The sequence below is a fragment of the Podarcis muralis genome, chromosome 4 (assembly GCF_964188315.1).
Source record: "Podarcis muralis chromosome 4, rPodMur119.hap1.1, whole genome shotgun sequence".
In the NCBI taxonomy this organism is placed as follows: domain Eukaryota; kingdom Metazoa; phylum Chordata; class Lepidosauria; order Squamata; family Lacertidae; genus Podarcis; species Podarcis muralis.
The window spans coordinates 6540403-6555531 of record NC_135658.1 but is presented as its reverse complement, the minus strand read 5'-3'; the positions used below and the strand labels follow the sequence as shown (position 1 = coordinate 6555531).

Genomic DNA, 15129 nt, shown 5'->3' with positions numbered 1-15129 from the left:
TGGTGCTGAGACTGGAGCTCCTGGAGCCAATCTGGCAGCAGATGCTGGCAGCACATCCCGGAACAAACGCGGATGGTAACCGTAAGTGGCCTGGAACAGGGTCTGCTCGGTGGAGGCGTTCACCGCGTTGTTGTAAGCGAACTCCTCCAATGCCAAGTGGTCGACCCAGTTTGGAGGTACTCCAGGTTCTGGTGGTCGATTCTCACTTCCACCAGGTGTCTTGCCCCCTCAAGATGATGGCCCCAGACCTCAAAGGCCACCTTGATGGCCAGTAGTTCCCGCTCCCACACGGTATAGTTACATTCTGCCAGAAGAAGCTGGCAGGAATAGTAGGCGCAGAGTAACAGCAGCGCATCAGGTCCGTGCTGCTGGGACAAGACGGCACCGAGAGCCGGACTGGAGGCGTCTGTCTCCACCACGAAGGGACTAGAGGGATTAGGATGCTGTAAAAGCGGTGCCCTCTGGAGACAGGCTTTCAACCCCTGAAACGCCACCTCTGCCTCCTTGTCCCAGGAGAATGGTGTCTTGGGGCACAGCAGTCGGGTCAGCGGGGTGGCGCGGTGAGCATAGTTCACAATGAAGGTCCAGTAATAGTTGGCGAACCCCAGGAACCGCTGTAGGCCCTTGCGCTTCTGGGGTGCCGCCCACTCCTGAACTGCTGCCACCTTCCCGGTATCCATCTGCACCCCATCAGGGGGAGAGTTGGTGACCGAGGAAGTCCAGCGACCGCTGGTGGAACTTTCACTTGCTGAGCTTAGCATACAGGCGTTGCTCCCGCAAGCGCTGCAACATGGACCAGACATGACCCTCATGGCAAGTTGGGTCGTGGGAGTAAATCAAAATGTCATCTAAGTACACCACCACGTACTTGTCTAGCAAGACCTGGAACACGTGGTTGATGTACCATTGGAACACGGCAGGCGCATTGCACAACCCGAAAGGCATTACCAGGTATTCGAACTGCCCATACCGTGTCCCAAATGCTGTCTTCCACTCATCCCCGGCTCAGATCCTAATCAAATTGTAGGCTCCCCAAAGGTGCAGATTGGTGAACATCTGCGCCCCTTGCACCCGCTCCAGCAACTCTGCAATAAGGGGCAAGGGATACCGGTCTGGGATGGTAATCTTATCCAGGGCCCGGTAATCATGGCAGGGACGAAGCTCCCCACACTTCTTAATGAAGAGTACTGGAGCGGTGGTGGGCGAGGTAGAGGGCCAAATGAACCTGCACTCCAGGTTCTTGCGACGGAAGTCCTACAAGGCTTAGCGCTCTGGCTCCGTAAGACAGTACAGGCGGCTCACAGGCAGGGTCTCTCTGGGCTGGAGGTCTATGCCGCAGTCGAAAGACCAATGAGGCGGCAGCTGATCTGCCCCCTGTTACTCAAACACTTCTTGGTAGTCCTGGTAAACAGCGGGGAGCGTTGACGCAGCTTCCCCCGTGGGGGCGGCCACTAGCATCTCAGACCAAGCATGGTGACTGTTAGGATATTTCCGTTCCACCTTAAGAGAGAGCAGGCTTGTGAGTCACAGAATCTGCGTATTTCCTGTTACAGGATGTTTATGTTTTCTGTTTCCTTTCGATTTCAGTCGGTCAGAGACACTGACACAGAACAGTCATGTTTTCTCTTTGTTCTGTTCAACGCTAAATAAAGTCTGTAAATTATGCTCTTTCTGCGGTGCAAGCTTTCTGGCTGTGTTTTCTGCTGATGAAGAACAGTGTGCACAAGCCTAGAATGTGGCAATCTATTTCTAAGGCTTCGTGTCGCTAACTGCTGGATCTGCCTGGCTACGGGAGATCGATGGACGTCCGACAGCCGGCTTGGGGCCATGATGGACTATATCTCCCTGGCAGTTTCCCAACAACAAGGTTTCGGGCCCAGATTCACAGCACCTACAGGAGAGTAAAGCTGCAACAGACTGCGTTTGAGAGGTATGTGAAAAGCGAAAGCAGAGGCTTTTCTGTGGGCCCCGGCAAGAGCTTTTGATGTCCGGCAAGGCTTAATTGGCCTGGGAGCCGAGCCAAAAGGCATCGTGATTAATGAGCTGCCACGATAAGGAGTCTTTGAAGGCATAAAGACTCACGGCTAAAGCAGAAAGCTGGAAATGGAGTTTTTCCAAGCTTCTGAGGCAAATGCTGAATGCCTTAAGTTACATGGGCAGAATTATGAAACCTGGGCAAAATGGTGTGAGAGTTTGCTGCGTCAGTTTAGGGTGTGGCATACCGTGAGTGAGGCCCCCCCAGTTCCTCTGACAGAGAGATGGAAAGCCGATGATTCGAAGGCGATAGACGTAATAGTCTTATCCGTATCTCTTGAGGAAATTAAGACGCTGGCTGGCAACACCACTGCACGTGGAATGTGGTATGCTTTGATGAAAGCTCACAAGTCAGTCATCCCAGCCCAGAGTTTGACTGCATCGGAGGTCCAAGCTGTTTCCCAGAATGCGAGTGTATGCAGGGATGCTGAGGGCACCGGTTGCAAGCTGCAGGGGGAGCAGACTGTGATGTCATCCCAGGCAGCATTCCAGCCTCCAGGGGGAGCCAAGGAGTCGGCAGCTGAGAGCTCTGTTTCTCGTGAGAACCAAGGTCATCGCCTTTGCAGAGGCCGGAAGGCCAGAGGTAAACAAAGACAGATGCCTGCAGATGGCCCGAAGCAGAAGGGGGGTGAAGAGCCCACGCCAGTGGAAAACAAGGCTTTGTTAGCTGGCACTGCTTCACCAAAGGCTAAAGGCAAGTCTCATGGCCAGGAGCAGGGGGGCAAGCTGCAAAAGCCCACGCCGGTGGAAAACAAGGTTTTGCTTGCTGCAAAGACTGCTCCAAAGGCTAAAGCCAGGTTTATTGTGGACTCTGGTGCGAGCCGCCATCTTTTAAAGGATAAGCACCTGTTTATCTCCTTCTCGCCTCAAGAAGGAGAGATCCACCTGGCTGATGGAAGGACGTTGCAAATTGCAGGAGAAGGGACTGTGAAACTTGCAAGTTTGCATACAACCATCAGTAATGTACTGTATGTTCCTGGAGCTGCGGATAATTTGCTTAGCGTCCCACAGCTGACTGGGCGTGGCTTTGAGATATCCTTCAAGAGGAGTGTCTGTGTCATCAGAAAAGGCAAAGAGGACATTTTGCATGCAAAGTTTATAGATGGTTTATTCTGTATAACTTATGATGACAATGCTGTTGTGTCTAATGCTGATTCTTGTTGTGTTGCACAAACTAACAAGGTTCTTCATGCAGGATGCATTCATGATGCACATCGAAGATTTTGTCACATGTCTTGGCAGGCGCTGGCCAAGATGCCTGGATTGGTTGAAGGTTTGAACATCAAACCTTGTAAGTATCACATGAAATGTGTATCTTGTGCAGATAACAAGGTGAAGGTTGCTCCAAAGTGGGGGGAAAATGTGGGAATTTTCCAGAGTTACCCAGAGGAGGATGAAGGTGATGTCAAGCAAGCAGCTAAAGCTGAGGAAGCTGCTGAGGATGATGATGATGATGATGATGATGATCAGAGTTCGGATTCCAGTTCATTGGGCGGCGCTGCTGCTGATGTCAGTGAGAGTGATGACACAGCAGACTACAAGAGTGCAAAGGCCTCAGTCAGACCATCTGATGCGTCTGACAATGAACTGGAAGAACCACTGTTCACTATTGGTCATTTTTCTCCTAAGAAAGAGGAGATGAGTCCAGAAGACTTGCGTCTAGTACGTAGGTCTGAAAGGGCGACCAAAGGCAGACCTCCTAAGAGATTTGCTGATGAGTTTGCTAAGACTGCAACTGCTGTTCTTAGTAGCTCAGAGAAGGTGTGGGAACCTTCAAGCTTCAAAGAGGTTCAGGAGTTAACCTCTAAAGATGCTGAGCCTTGGCTTAATGCCATGAAGGCTGAAGTTGATTCCTTGAACAGGAACCAAACTTGGGAGCTGGTACCGGTAGTCCCAGGTATGAGACTGGTTGGCAGCAAATGGGTCTTCAAGGCCAAGACAGACCAGAATGGCAAGGTTGTCAGACACAAAGCCAGATTGGTTGCCAGAGGTTTTTCACAGGTTACCAGGACAGGATTACCACGAGACCTACTCACCCACCGTCAAATATGAGAGCATTCAGCTGATGCTCAAGATTGCTGCGGAGGAGAAACTGCATGTTTCCCACCACGACATTAATACAGCTTTTTTGTACGGGATTTTGAACGAAGAGCTGTTTATGCTTCCACCTGACGGGATGCAGATACAGAAGGGAATGGTCTGTAAACTGCGGAAATCCTTATATGGTCTCAAGCAGAGTGCTAGGTGTTGGAACACAAAACTCACTGAAACGTTGCTTTCTCTAGGTTTTCACCAGGGCAAAGCTGATCCATGTGTGTTTGTCAAGGAGGAGGGGCAAAACAAACTGTATTGTTTATGTTTTGTTGATGATCTTCTGATGTTTTGGAAGAATCAGGCTTTCTACCAAAGCACCCTAGCTCAGCTGAAGGAGCACTTTGACATGAAGGATCTTGGTGAGGTATCCAACTATCTTTCTCTGCAGGTGGAGAAGGACCAAGCAGGTAATTTTCTGGTACACCAAACACAGAAAATTGCTGATGTATTAACCAGGTTGAATTTGGTTGATGCAAACCCAGCAGACACACCGATGGTGACAGGTTACCAGGTAGACAGTACTGCTGAAGCGTTTTCTGACACAACGCTATACAGATGCGTTCTAGGCAAGCTGAATTTCATTGCCAGATGTTCAAGACCTGACATAGCTGTAAGCTGTAATCTGCTTAGCAGACATGCCAACAATCCTACGGTTCAGGATTGGAAAGCTCTGAAGCGCATAGCCCGCTATTTGAAAGGGACTATGCACTACAGGCTGAGGTTCACCAGTCAGAAGACTGGAGGTCTTGAAATCTTTGCAGATGCAAGTTTTGGAAGTGACACCACAGATGGTACAAGCACTTCTGGAGTATGCTACATGTACAACCACTGCCTGTTTGACTGGTTGTGCAGGAAGCAAACAACAGTGAGCCTAAGTTCCTGTGAAGCAGAACTCAATGCTCTGTCATTTTCACTCATGGATTGTGAATGGTTGATGCAACTGTTTAAGGACATCGGGGTTTCTGTGAAATGTCCTATACAAGTGTATCAAGACAATAGATCATGTTTGGCTTTGCTGAACTCCGAGAGTTGCAAGCAAAGAACCAAGTACTTGCAGATTAAGCTACATCGTGCAAGAGAGTGTATTCAAAAGGGACTGATTCGGGTGTCCTACATGGCAGGAAATGAAATTCCTGCTGATCTGTTGTCTAAGGTTGTTAACAGAGAACAACATAAGGTTTATGTACAAAGGTTGCAATTGAGTGAACCACAGGTACTACAGGTTACACGGAAAGGGGGAGGATGTTAGGATATTTCCGTTCCACCTTAAGAGAGAGCAGGCTTGTGAGTCACAGAATCTGCGTATTTCCTGTTACAGGATGTTTATGTTTTCTGTTTCCTTTCGATTTCAGTCGGTCAGAGACACTGACACAGAACGGTCATGTTTTCTCTTTGTTCTGTTCAACGCTAAATAAAGTCTGTAAATTATGCTCTTTCTGCGGTGCAAGCTTTCTGGCTGTGTTTTCTGCTGATGAAGAACAGTGTGCACAAGCCTAGAATGTGGCAATCTATTTCTAAGGCTTCGTGTCGCTAACTGCTGGATCTGCCTGGCTACGGGAGATCGATGGACGTCCGACAGCCGGCTTGGGGCCATGATGGACTATATCTCCCTGGCAGTTTCCCACGGGCCTGGGAAGCGCACAGTCTGATTGACCCAGTCGATCTGAACATTGTGAGACTCCAGCCAGTCTATCCCGAGCACCAGGGGAAACCGGGGCATGGTGGCAATGTCCAAGGTGCGCACCTCCCGGTGCTGCTGGTGACACAGGACCAAGGGCTGAGTCTCCTGAGTAACGGCCCCCGAGCGCAGGAGCTGTCCGTCAATTGCCTCCACCTGTACCGGTTCTGGCTTGTCCTGTAGTGGCACCTGATGATGGGCGGCGAAGGCAGAGTCCATATAGGAGCGGGTTGCCCCTGAATCTACCAGAGTGTGGGTGAGAATCCAGGGTCAAGGTTTCAAAAACCATATTGTTAGGAAGGCATTGTATAATGTGTGGACGCGGTATAAAGATCTATTGGAAAGTAAAACCCCCAGGTGGTTGTCACCAATGGAAGCTAAAGAGGTGAAAAAACTTAATATGGAGTCTAAATGGCCAAAATATTGTGAAATCTTAGAACAAGATGGAGAAAAAGTTAAATTACAGAGTTATGAGAAATTAAAGTCCAAAGTACGAGATTGGTTACACTATCTTCAGATAAATGAGATATTCAAACAGGACAGGAAAATAGGCTTCCAGATGGAGAGGTCAAAATTAGAAACAGAATTACTAGAATCCAATACTAAGAATCTGTCGAGAATGTATAATCTGCTGTTGAAATGGAACACACAGGACGAAACGGTGAAATCAGCTATGATAAAATGGGCACAAGATATTGGTCATAACATTATGTTTGCTGACTGGGAACAGTTGTGGACCACCGGTACTAAATTTACGGCATGCAATGCCTTAAGAGAAAACATTATGAAAATGATGTACAGGTGGTACATGACTCCAGTCAAGCTTGCAAAAATTTATCATTTGCCCAATAACAAATGTTGGAAATGTAATGAGACAGAAGGTACTTTTTACCACCTTTGGTGGACCTGCCCGAGGATAAAAGCATTTTGGGAAATGATCTATAATGAAATTAAGAAGGTTCTGAAATGGACCTTCTCAAAAAAACCTGAGGCTTTTCTCCTGGGCATTGTCGGCCAATCGGTGAGAAAGAAAGATAGGACGTTTTTTATGTACGCGACCACAGCAGCAAGGATTCTTCTAGCAAAGTATTGGAAGACACAACTACCTACACTGGAAGAATGGCAGACGAAGGTGATTGACTATATGGGACTGGCTGAGATGACCAGCAGAATCCGTGACCAGGGGAAAGAGACAGTGGAAGAAGACTGGAAGAAATTTAAAGTGTATCTTAGAACTTATTGTAAAATTCAGGAATGTTAAAATGTCAAGGGGTTGGGAAATAGAGAATTGCAGCGGTAATTAACAAATTTAGGAAAATTTAAAAGAAATTGATTTGATTAATTAGACAGAGGAGTTGCTGAAGAAGTTTAAAACAGGGATGCAGGGAGGGGAAGGTATGGGGAAGTCCGGGAAACAAGGTCATGAAAAAACGGCTATGAAATTATACATGTTTATATGTTTGTATGTCTTTGTATTGTGTATTGTTTGTGTATATTCTGTGTTTAAAAAACCAATAAAAATTATTTAAAAAAAAAAAAAGAGAATCCAGGGACCACCAGGGGGATATAGACACACCAGAACTATGAGGTGTTGCAATTCCACCGGTGAGGGCCCATCATGCGATGTTTGGGACCGCAGGTAGCCTGGGCCATCGGCTACTGGGGTTGGCCATTTCCCTGTGGCTGGCGTTTTCTCAGGACAAGATTGGGCACAGTGTCCACTCCCGCCGCAGTAGAGACACAGGTTCCCCTCCAGACGCCGAGTCTTCTCCGAGGGGGAGAGGTGAGGCCGCGCTGCCCCAAGCTGCATTGGCTCCTCCAGCGACTTGGCTGTGGCCGTGGAACTGCTGGGAAGGACTGGAGCCGGGAGTGCTGGCGGCCCTGAGCCTGGCGATGGTCCTCCAACCGATCGTCTATCTGCAGGCTCCGTTGAATGAGGGTGTCCAGCGTGGCGGGGTGATGCATCATGGCCAGCTGGTCCAGTATCTCATCCGAAAAGCCCCTAGAGATACTGGTCCTGAAGGGTGGAGTCATTCCAGGACAAGTCCTGTGCCAACAGTCGAAATTCTGTGGTGTAGGCGGCCACTGTGGACTTGTCCTGTTTCAACCGCTGAATCGCCCGATTGGCTTGACTCCCCTTCTGAGGGTTGACGAACGCGTTTTCCAGATGGTTGCAAAACCCTGTATAGTCTGTCAGCAAGGGAGAGTCTTGCCGGAGCAGCGGCAATGCCCACTTGGCCTCCCGGTCCTTCAGCAAGCTGATCAGGAAGTGAACCTTGGTGCGGTCATCGGGGAAATTCCGGGCTCGCCCCTGAATATACAAATGGTCTGGGCAAGAAACATGGGAAAGCTGGCCGGGGACCCATCGAATTTCTCTGGCAGGGCCACTGGGTACTTGTCAGAAGCTGGGGTGTCGGCACCAGGAGCTGGTAAGGCGTCCAAACGCTGCTGAAGTGCTGTAACTGCATTGCTCAGCTGCTGAACGGTGTGGGTCAAGACCTGGTTTTCCTGAGCCAATGCCACCAGCGCAGCCGCCTGGTCAGCCATGGCTTCTGGTTCCTCCTGAACGCACCCCAACGAAGGGGGAGTGCGGATGTGGTGGGAGCAAACTGTGCTGGTCCCGTGGGTTACCCGAGAGGCTAGGTCCAAGTCCAGTCCATGGTCAAAGGTGCAACATGGAGGCAGAGCCCCCTGAGCTGAGCTGTCTGGCAGTTCTGAATCACCTCCGGCAGGTACAGCTGATCTTCCTCCAGCAACTGAAAGGCAAAAGTCAGTCTGTCAGTTCCTCACGAAGGGAGGGCTTCTCCACATCCGAGAGTGCAGAGTGGGGGGCAAGGAGGGAGGTCTGAGTCCCAACTCTGGTTCTCTCCAATACTCACCCCTGGGGGAGGGATGTGCAACCGCAGCACATCTGCAAAGAGAAGGACATGGGGACAGGTGAGTCCATCCCTGAGCACCTGGCAAGGCTATTCCAAGAGTTTCCTCCTGGATTCCAAGTCCTACTGCAGGGGAGGAGGGACACCTCAGGCCTTGGGGGTGTAGCAGGAACCCCACCCCACCCCAATCATTCTGTTTGTACAAATCTGGTCAGTGGACAGTCCAGCAATCAGCATGTTTTTACATGAGTAGAATGTGTGCTTTGTGGGGCATAGGAATTGGTTCATCCCCCCCAAAAAATATAGTCTGGCCCCCCACATGGTCTGAGGGACAGTGGACCAGCCCACGGCTGAAAAAGGTTGCTGACCAATGCCCCAGGCTAACAAGATGGTCAATCTCCGGTTCCACTCCACCCTTTTAAAATTAAAATAACAAAATATATCCCATCTCTCAGAGCATGTAAACGACATGAGTGGAAAGACCCCTGTGCCACTTACAGAAATAGGACTATACTTCCTTCTACCACCTTTAAAGTAAACGTCTATGTAACAAAACCAAATTGACCCAAGTCTGCCTTCCTCCACCAACCTGAGCTTCCCTCTTCAAGCCAAAAGACAACACTTCCCCATCCCTGAGCGAAACCCCCTGGCCTTTCATAGGTAGAGCCGCCACCACGCCGGTAGCATTTACCTCTGCGCAATGCAGGGACTGACTGAGCGGGCGGCGAGATGCTTTCAGCCTCGGACACTTGGTGGGCTCTGAAACTGCCGTGCAGGCCAGATTCACGACCCTGGTGGGCTGGATTCAGCCCACAGGGCATAGTTTGAGGACCCCTGGCCTACACTGACTGGCAGCAGCTCCCCAGAGTTTCAGGCAGGGATTTCATCCGGCCCTTGCAGGAGATGTCAGGGGTTGACCCTGGGACATTCTGCATGCCAAGCAGATGCTCTAGGGCTCCCCATATTTCCCTGCACTTTCAACGTTATGCTATTAGCAACCGTGGAGATTCCACCTGCCTCTTTCGAAAGGAGAAAACTCACCTGATCAATTTAATAAATAATAATAATAATAATAATAATAATAATAATAATAATAATAATACATTTATACTCTGCCCATCTGGTTGGGTTTCCCCAGCCACTCTGGGCAGCTTCCAACAAAATATTAAAATACAATAGTCCAACAAATATGAAAAGCTTCCCTAAACATAATAACAACAACCATCCATTTCTGGAAAGGGAAATGGCATACTTTTGTATATTAGTATAAAAAGCATGCATAAGAAAGTATTACTCATTTCTGATGAGGATTTATTGATTTTGAACTTCGCTGGGTTCCTCCTTGGCAGCCAGTGCAATGGTTTCAGCAGGGCTAGAACTCAGGACCCGCTGCCTTGAGGGACACCTAAGAGCAGTTGGGCAGGGAAAGGTCTCCCTTGGGAGGTGGGGGACTCTCCTTCCTTAGAGGTTTCTCAGCAGAGATCGGACGGCCATCTGCCATGGATGCTTTAGCTGAGATTCCTGCCTTGCTGGGGGTTGGACTAGATGACCCTGGGATCCCCTCCTGTCTCTCCACTCCTGAATTCCAGGAGGAGCTTCCTTGCCTCCTGCAAAGCCCTTTCCCCTGCAAGCTCTTCCTCTGGTTTCTGGCCAAGGGAGGGAGATGCTCAGAGTCCAGCCAAGAGCCTCCCCCCCCCAAAGGATATCTGGGCATTGGCGTAGCCAGGGGGGCAGCTGCCCCCTAAAGCCATAAAAAATAATAGAAATCTGAGGTTCTGCCAAGCGAGAGAGGGCTGAGCCGGAGGGACTCGGCTTGGCAAGGGTTAAAGGGAACTGAGCTGCCTTCCTAGAGAGGCCAGGAAGCAAGGGGGGGCCAGGTCCTCCAGAGCCAAGGCCCCTCCCTCCCTAGTCCTTTCCTTGCTTTGGGGTCTCTCCTGCAAGGGCTGCCTCGCTGTCCCCTCCTGGGATCTGGTGAGTCTCCCCCCCAGAGGGTGCAGTGGGGAGACGGGGGGGGGGGGAGGTCCCAGGGCTGCAGCAGGGGAGGATGCCTGGGGGGCCTGATCCGGGAGGGGCCAGGTCTGCCACGCTCTCCTTCCTGCAGATCAGAGGATCCCAAACTCATCTGGCCCTCCGCCCCCCCCCACAGAAAAGATGTCCCTTCTTTAAACAAAGGAGTCCCTGGGACTTTAACTCTGTGTGACATCGCTCAGCCTCATTGCACAACAGAGGAAACATGTGCAAATGGTTTTCCAAAGCTGGACGAGGAGGTGGACTAGCCCCCCACCCCCAAAGAAAACCCCACATGGAGGAAGGAAGGAAAAGTGGGAGAGGCAGGCCAGGAATAAAGAGAGGGATTCTAGGCCATAGTCTGGCTGCTGCATTGGAAACCAGTTTGTGTTAAGCTATCTAATAGAATAATAATAAATAAAAAAATCAAGGGTGAAATATACTCAGTCGCAAAGTGATTTCATGCTCTTTATTCAGCTCATAGTGGTGAGGAGGAATGAATGAAAGTCCCCTCAAAGTATCTGCTTTATATACATTATTTACACAATGGGCTGCTCATTATTGGCTAATTCCGGAATTCTACTGTAAGCGAATCAGGTTGTGGATTCACTTATATCTGGAGCATGATTGGGTAGTTCCTGCCAACCAATCATACTGCAGCATTGTTCTAGGAGCAATCAGACTGCTGCATTCTGAATCCTATTGTTCTAGGACCAATCAGACTGCTGCCTTTTGGATCCTATTGTTCTAGGACCAATCAGACTGCTGCAGTTTGGATCCTATTCAACTCAGTACATAACAAAGGGAGATGTCTTTGGCCCTGCCCACTTGGCCCTCGGGGGTTGGCCAGATACATTCCTGGCCCTCAGAAGAGAGGAAAAGAGACCTCACCCCAGGAATCTGTCTGGAGTGGCAGAGAGTGCAAGAAAAGGAGACAGAAGCAGGGGAGTGGGGGGAGCAACTCCTGAGGACCCCCAGGTGAGGACCCCCACTAGAGCAAACCATCCATTTTCACAAGATATAAATAACTCCCTTATCATTCGGTTCTGACTTCACGCATTGACTGGAAGGCAGCAGAAACCAGGTTGATCAATCTCCCAGAAATCCCTTCAGTTGCCTCCACATTCTGCATTGCTTGAAGGCTAGAGACTTATTTCTTCTCCTCTTCCTCCTCCTCTTGTTCCCAGCAAGACTCATCCATGCTTCCTCAGGGAACCCCCCCCCCCCCGTCCTACATATTTTGTAACAGAACAATGCATTTGCTTTGTAGGATTTGCTAGACCTCATTTAGACGGACAGAACTTGGTAGAAGACCAAAGGGTTCATTCTGACCTCTCAGAGGCTTCCTGAGAGCACAAATGGAGGAGCAAGATTCAGCTGGCCCTGAAGCAGGAAGAGCCCATGCCAACCAAACTGGGAACAGTGGGGGATTCTGGGAAAACTCTGTGCAGAAGATCCTGGGTGAGGAGGACACCCTCCGCTCAGAGGTGCAGAGCCAGCAGGTGAGGCAATTCTGCTGCCAGGAGGCCAAAGGACCGCGAGAGGTTTGCAGCCGACTCTACCACCTTGACCATCAGTGGCTGAAGCCGGAAAGGCACACGAAAGCTGAGATGCTGGACCTGGTGATCTTGGAGCAGTTCCTGGCTGTCCTTCCCCTGGAGATGGAGAGCTGGGTGAGGGAATGCGGAGCAGAGACCAGTTCCCAGGCGGTGGCCTTGGCCGAAGGTTTCCTCCTGAGTCTGGCAGAGGAGAGAAAGCAGGTGAGAGAGACTTTCCTCTGGATACTCCCAAGGGGCTCCAAACAGGACAGAGAACATCCCATAATGGTCTGCTGATGGCCCATCCTTTTTCTGGGAAAGTATCCATGGAATGAGATCTCACACCCTTCAAGTCTTTGTCATTCTCTTTCTAGTATTTCTCCCCATTCTCTGTTTTGAATCCTTGTTTCTTTCTCAGGGAAAGGATCTCTTTGCAGAAATGGACCTGGATTCCTGTGAGGCAGAGAGGCCTCCGTTGGACACCAGAGAGAGGCCACTGGGTAAGGAGGAAGGTGGTTTTTCTCCGTTTGGTCTCATTCTCTTGGTTTTCCAACTCATCTGAGGGTTCTTTTCATCTTGTTTGGGGGGGAGACAGTTGGGAACAAGGGTCCAGAGGAGGGGAGATGTATTTCTGCACAAACAAACATATGAAATGGGCACAAACGTCTAAATGTTCTCAGCAGGTAAAGCTTTCTCAAAGGCCCATCTGTAGTTAGAGATGCCCTGTTTCACCTGAGAGAGAAGCAGGCACTCCTGGCGTCCTGTTTACCTTTTGTCTCTTGCAGGTGACAGAATGATGCCGGCAAGACCTCCTGATCCGTCTTTTCATGGGGGCAGAAGGGAAGCAGCGGCTGTGGAACCAGATCAGGTCAGGGGAAGCTGCCTTGTGGCGACAGAGGCTGAGGGATGGAGCAATGTCATGGACTGGTTGGGCACAGAGGAATGGTGGGAGGAAGCAGCTGGGGAACCAGGAAGGGAAGACGGCTGAGAGCCCAAGAAGTGGAGGTAGAAGAAGGATGGGCGGTTAGAGGGGGGAAAGGGAGAAGGCTGGGGAGAGGAGGTGTCAGAAGCTGAAAGGCTAACAGGGCTTAGTGAGCTGGGAGACTCTGTGGCAGAATGCAGTGCAGAATCAGAGGCAGAAGAGGAAGGAAGCGAGTGGGAGAGGAAGGTTGGGAGGCAGAGGTGAGTCAGGATAAGGATGCCAGAAGCCCCCCTCCCTGCTTGTCTCTCAGAGCCAGGAGACCCCCTGCAATGCAGAAATCTCTGCTAGATCATCCAAGACAGATGGCCATTCAAAACAGGCTTATTTTATTTCTAGATTGATCACTGAATGCTAAAATTAATTTCTAAGCAGTGGACAAATGAGAACAAATAGCGGCCTGGATTCACCTAACTAGCCCCATTGGGGGCAAAATGGGGCATGCCCCCCTTTTCTCCCCCTCTCCATGCCTCCATGAATCCCTTGAATTTGGCTCTAGGGCATTGGGAGGGAACTCCCCAGAACAGCCCAGGAGGAGAGGAGAAAGTGGATCCTTCCATTGGGGAAACTGGAATGCTTGCCTAGGCAGAATGACTTGAAAAACAGAATGTGGAGTACCACCTATTGCACAAAGACAAATACCCATTATTAAAACTTAAAATTAGCATCCATATTTAAAATGTGCAGCAAAGCAATCCTATTGAAACAACATCACAATGTACAGGAAGGAAACAACAGAGAATTGTGTAGCAGATCATATTTCTGCTGTCTCAGAGGAGGACATTTCCCTTTTTCTTTTAGGGTCCAGTGTGCTTTGAAGATGTCGCTGTTCGTTTCACGGACGAGGAGTGGGCGTTGCTGGATCCTGACCAGAGAGCTCTGCATAAGGACGTCATGGAGGAGAATCATGGGATCCTGGCCTCTCTTGGTAAGGCTCCCTGTGGGATCGTCATATCTGCCTGGAAATTCAAAAAATACTTCTATGGGACCAACCTCATCTATTTTTACAGAGCTCAACAGCACCCCCTATAACACCTGGGAACCTAACACCCCCACAATAAAGAGTAAATTACAGTTTTTCCTTTGAACAACCTTCCTGAAATTATTCCTTTTTCTACCAGGATTGGGCTGGTCTGAACTTCCCAGGCCATCTTCAATGTCAGCTTCAGAATTGTTAGGAAAGATAAGTAGCTTCAGGTTTTTGTTTTTGCTCCTTTTAGTCTTGGGTTGACCAAAGAGCCGACTGGCAGCGAAGCTCAGGTGCTGCCAGCCAGAGAAGAAGCAGGCCTAGGGAGAGGAGAGTTAGCAGCGGAAGGCAGAGAGGAGGGGGAGATCAATTGTAATCTGAGCTCTGAATAAAGGGGAGAAGAAAAAGAGAGACAGAGTGACAGACAGCTGTGTGGGAGCTACAGGAGTGAGTCAGACGCTGGAATGCAGGAAGCATTCTCTGCCAAATCTCGTAGGATCTGAAAAGTGGTCGAGACGCTCTAAAGATACTGGAAGAGATGGTGGGGGCTTCCGTGCTGGGGAAGGGGGAGGAGCTCAGTCCGGGCAACTCCATCTTGTGGGGAGGACGAAGAGTAGAGGAGCTCCGTCCAAGTTTGTTGTTTTAGCAATAAATCTGAAATTATTAACAGAGTCGTCTCACGTTTGTGGGAGAGACCAAGCCATAACAAGAACTGACATTGGAGATGGAGGGGATGCCATGACTGGGCCAAACAAAATCCATCCCAGAGAAGAGCTAGGCTTATGGAATCTCAGGTAGTAGTAGCAGTGATGAGGATGAGGATGATACAGTGGTACCTCGGTTTACAAACTTAATTTTTTCCAGAACAGGTACCAGTGTAGTAATAATAATAATTTTTTGTAATGGCTTGGCTCTCCCACAGAAGCAAGACACCGGCAGTAATTATCTCGGGTTTA

The 15129-nt window shown here is 49.7% G+C and overlaps 1 protein-coding gene across 7 annotated transcripts in view; it reads left to right on the top strand.

The window, feature by feature from the left end:
- LOC114595489 (uncharacterized) overlaps positions 1 to 15129 on the top strand; it is a 48126-nt gene that overhangs the window by 9015 nt on the left and 23982 nt on the right. For 2 of the 7 annotated variants that reach the window (XM_077928055.1, XM_077928050.1), the window contains exon 1: positions 10532 to 10653. The exons of 1 other annotated variant lie outside the window; for it this stretch is intronic. Coding sequence is in view for 4 of the 6 variants with exons in the window: in XM_077928057.1 (XP_077784183.1) it covers positions 12048 to 12449; positions 12646 to 12727; positions 13013 to 13095; positions 14008 to 14134 (694 nt within the window). In the remaining 2 variants the exon portion in view is untranslated. Of the gene's footprint in view, positions 1 to 10531; positions 10654 to 10847; positions 12450 to 12645; positions 12728 to 13012; positions 13096 to 14007; positions 14135 to 15129 lie in introns of those variants that run through there. 4 more of the 7 variants (XM_077928057.1, XM_077928056.1, XM_077928054.1 and 1 more) reach the window with 4 other exon arrangements.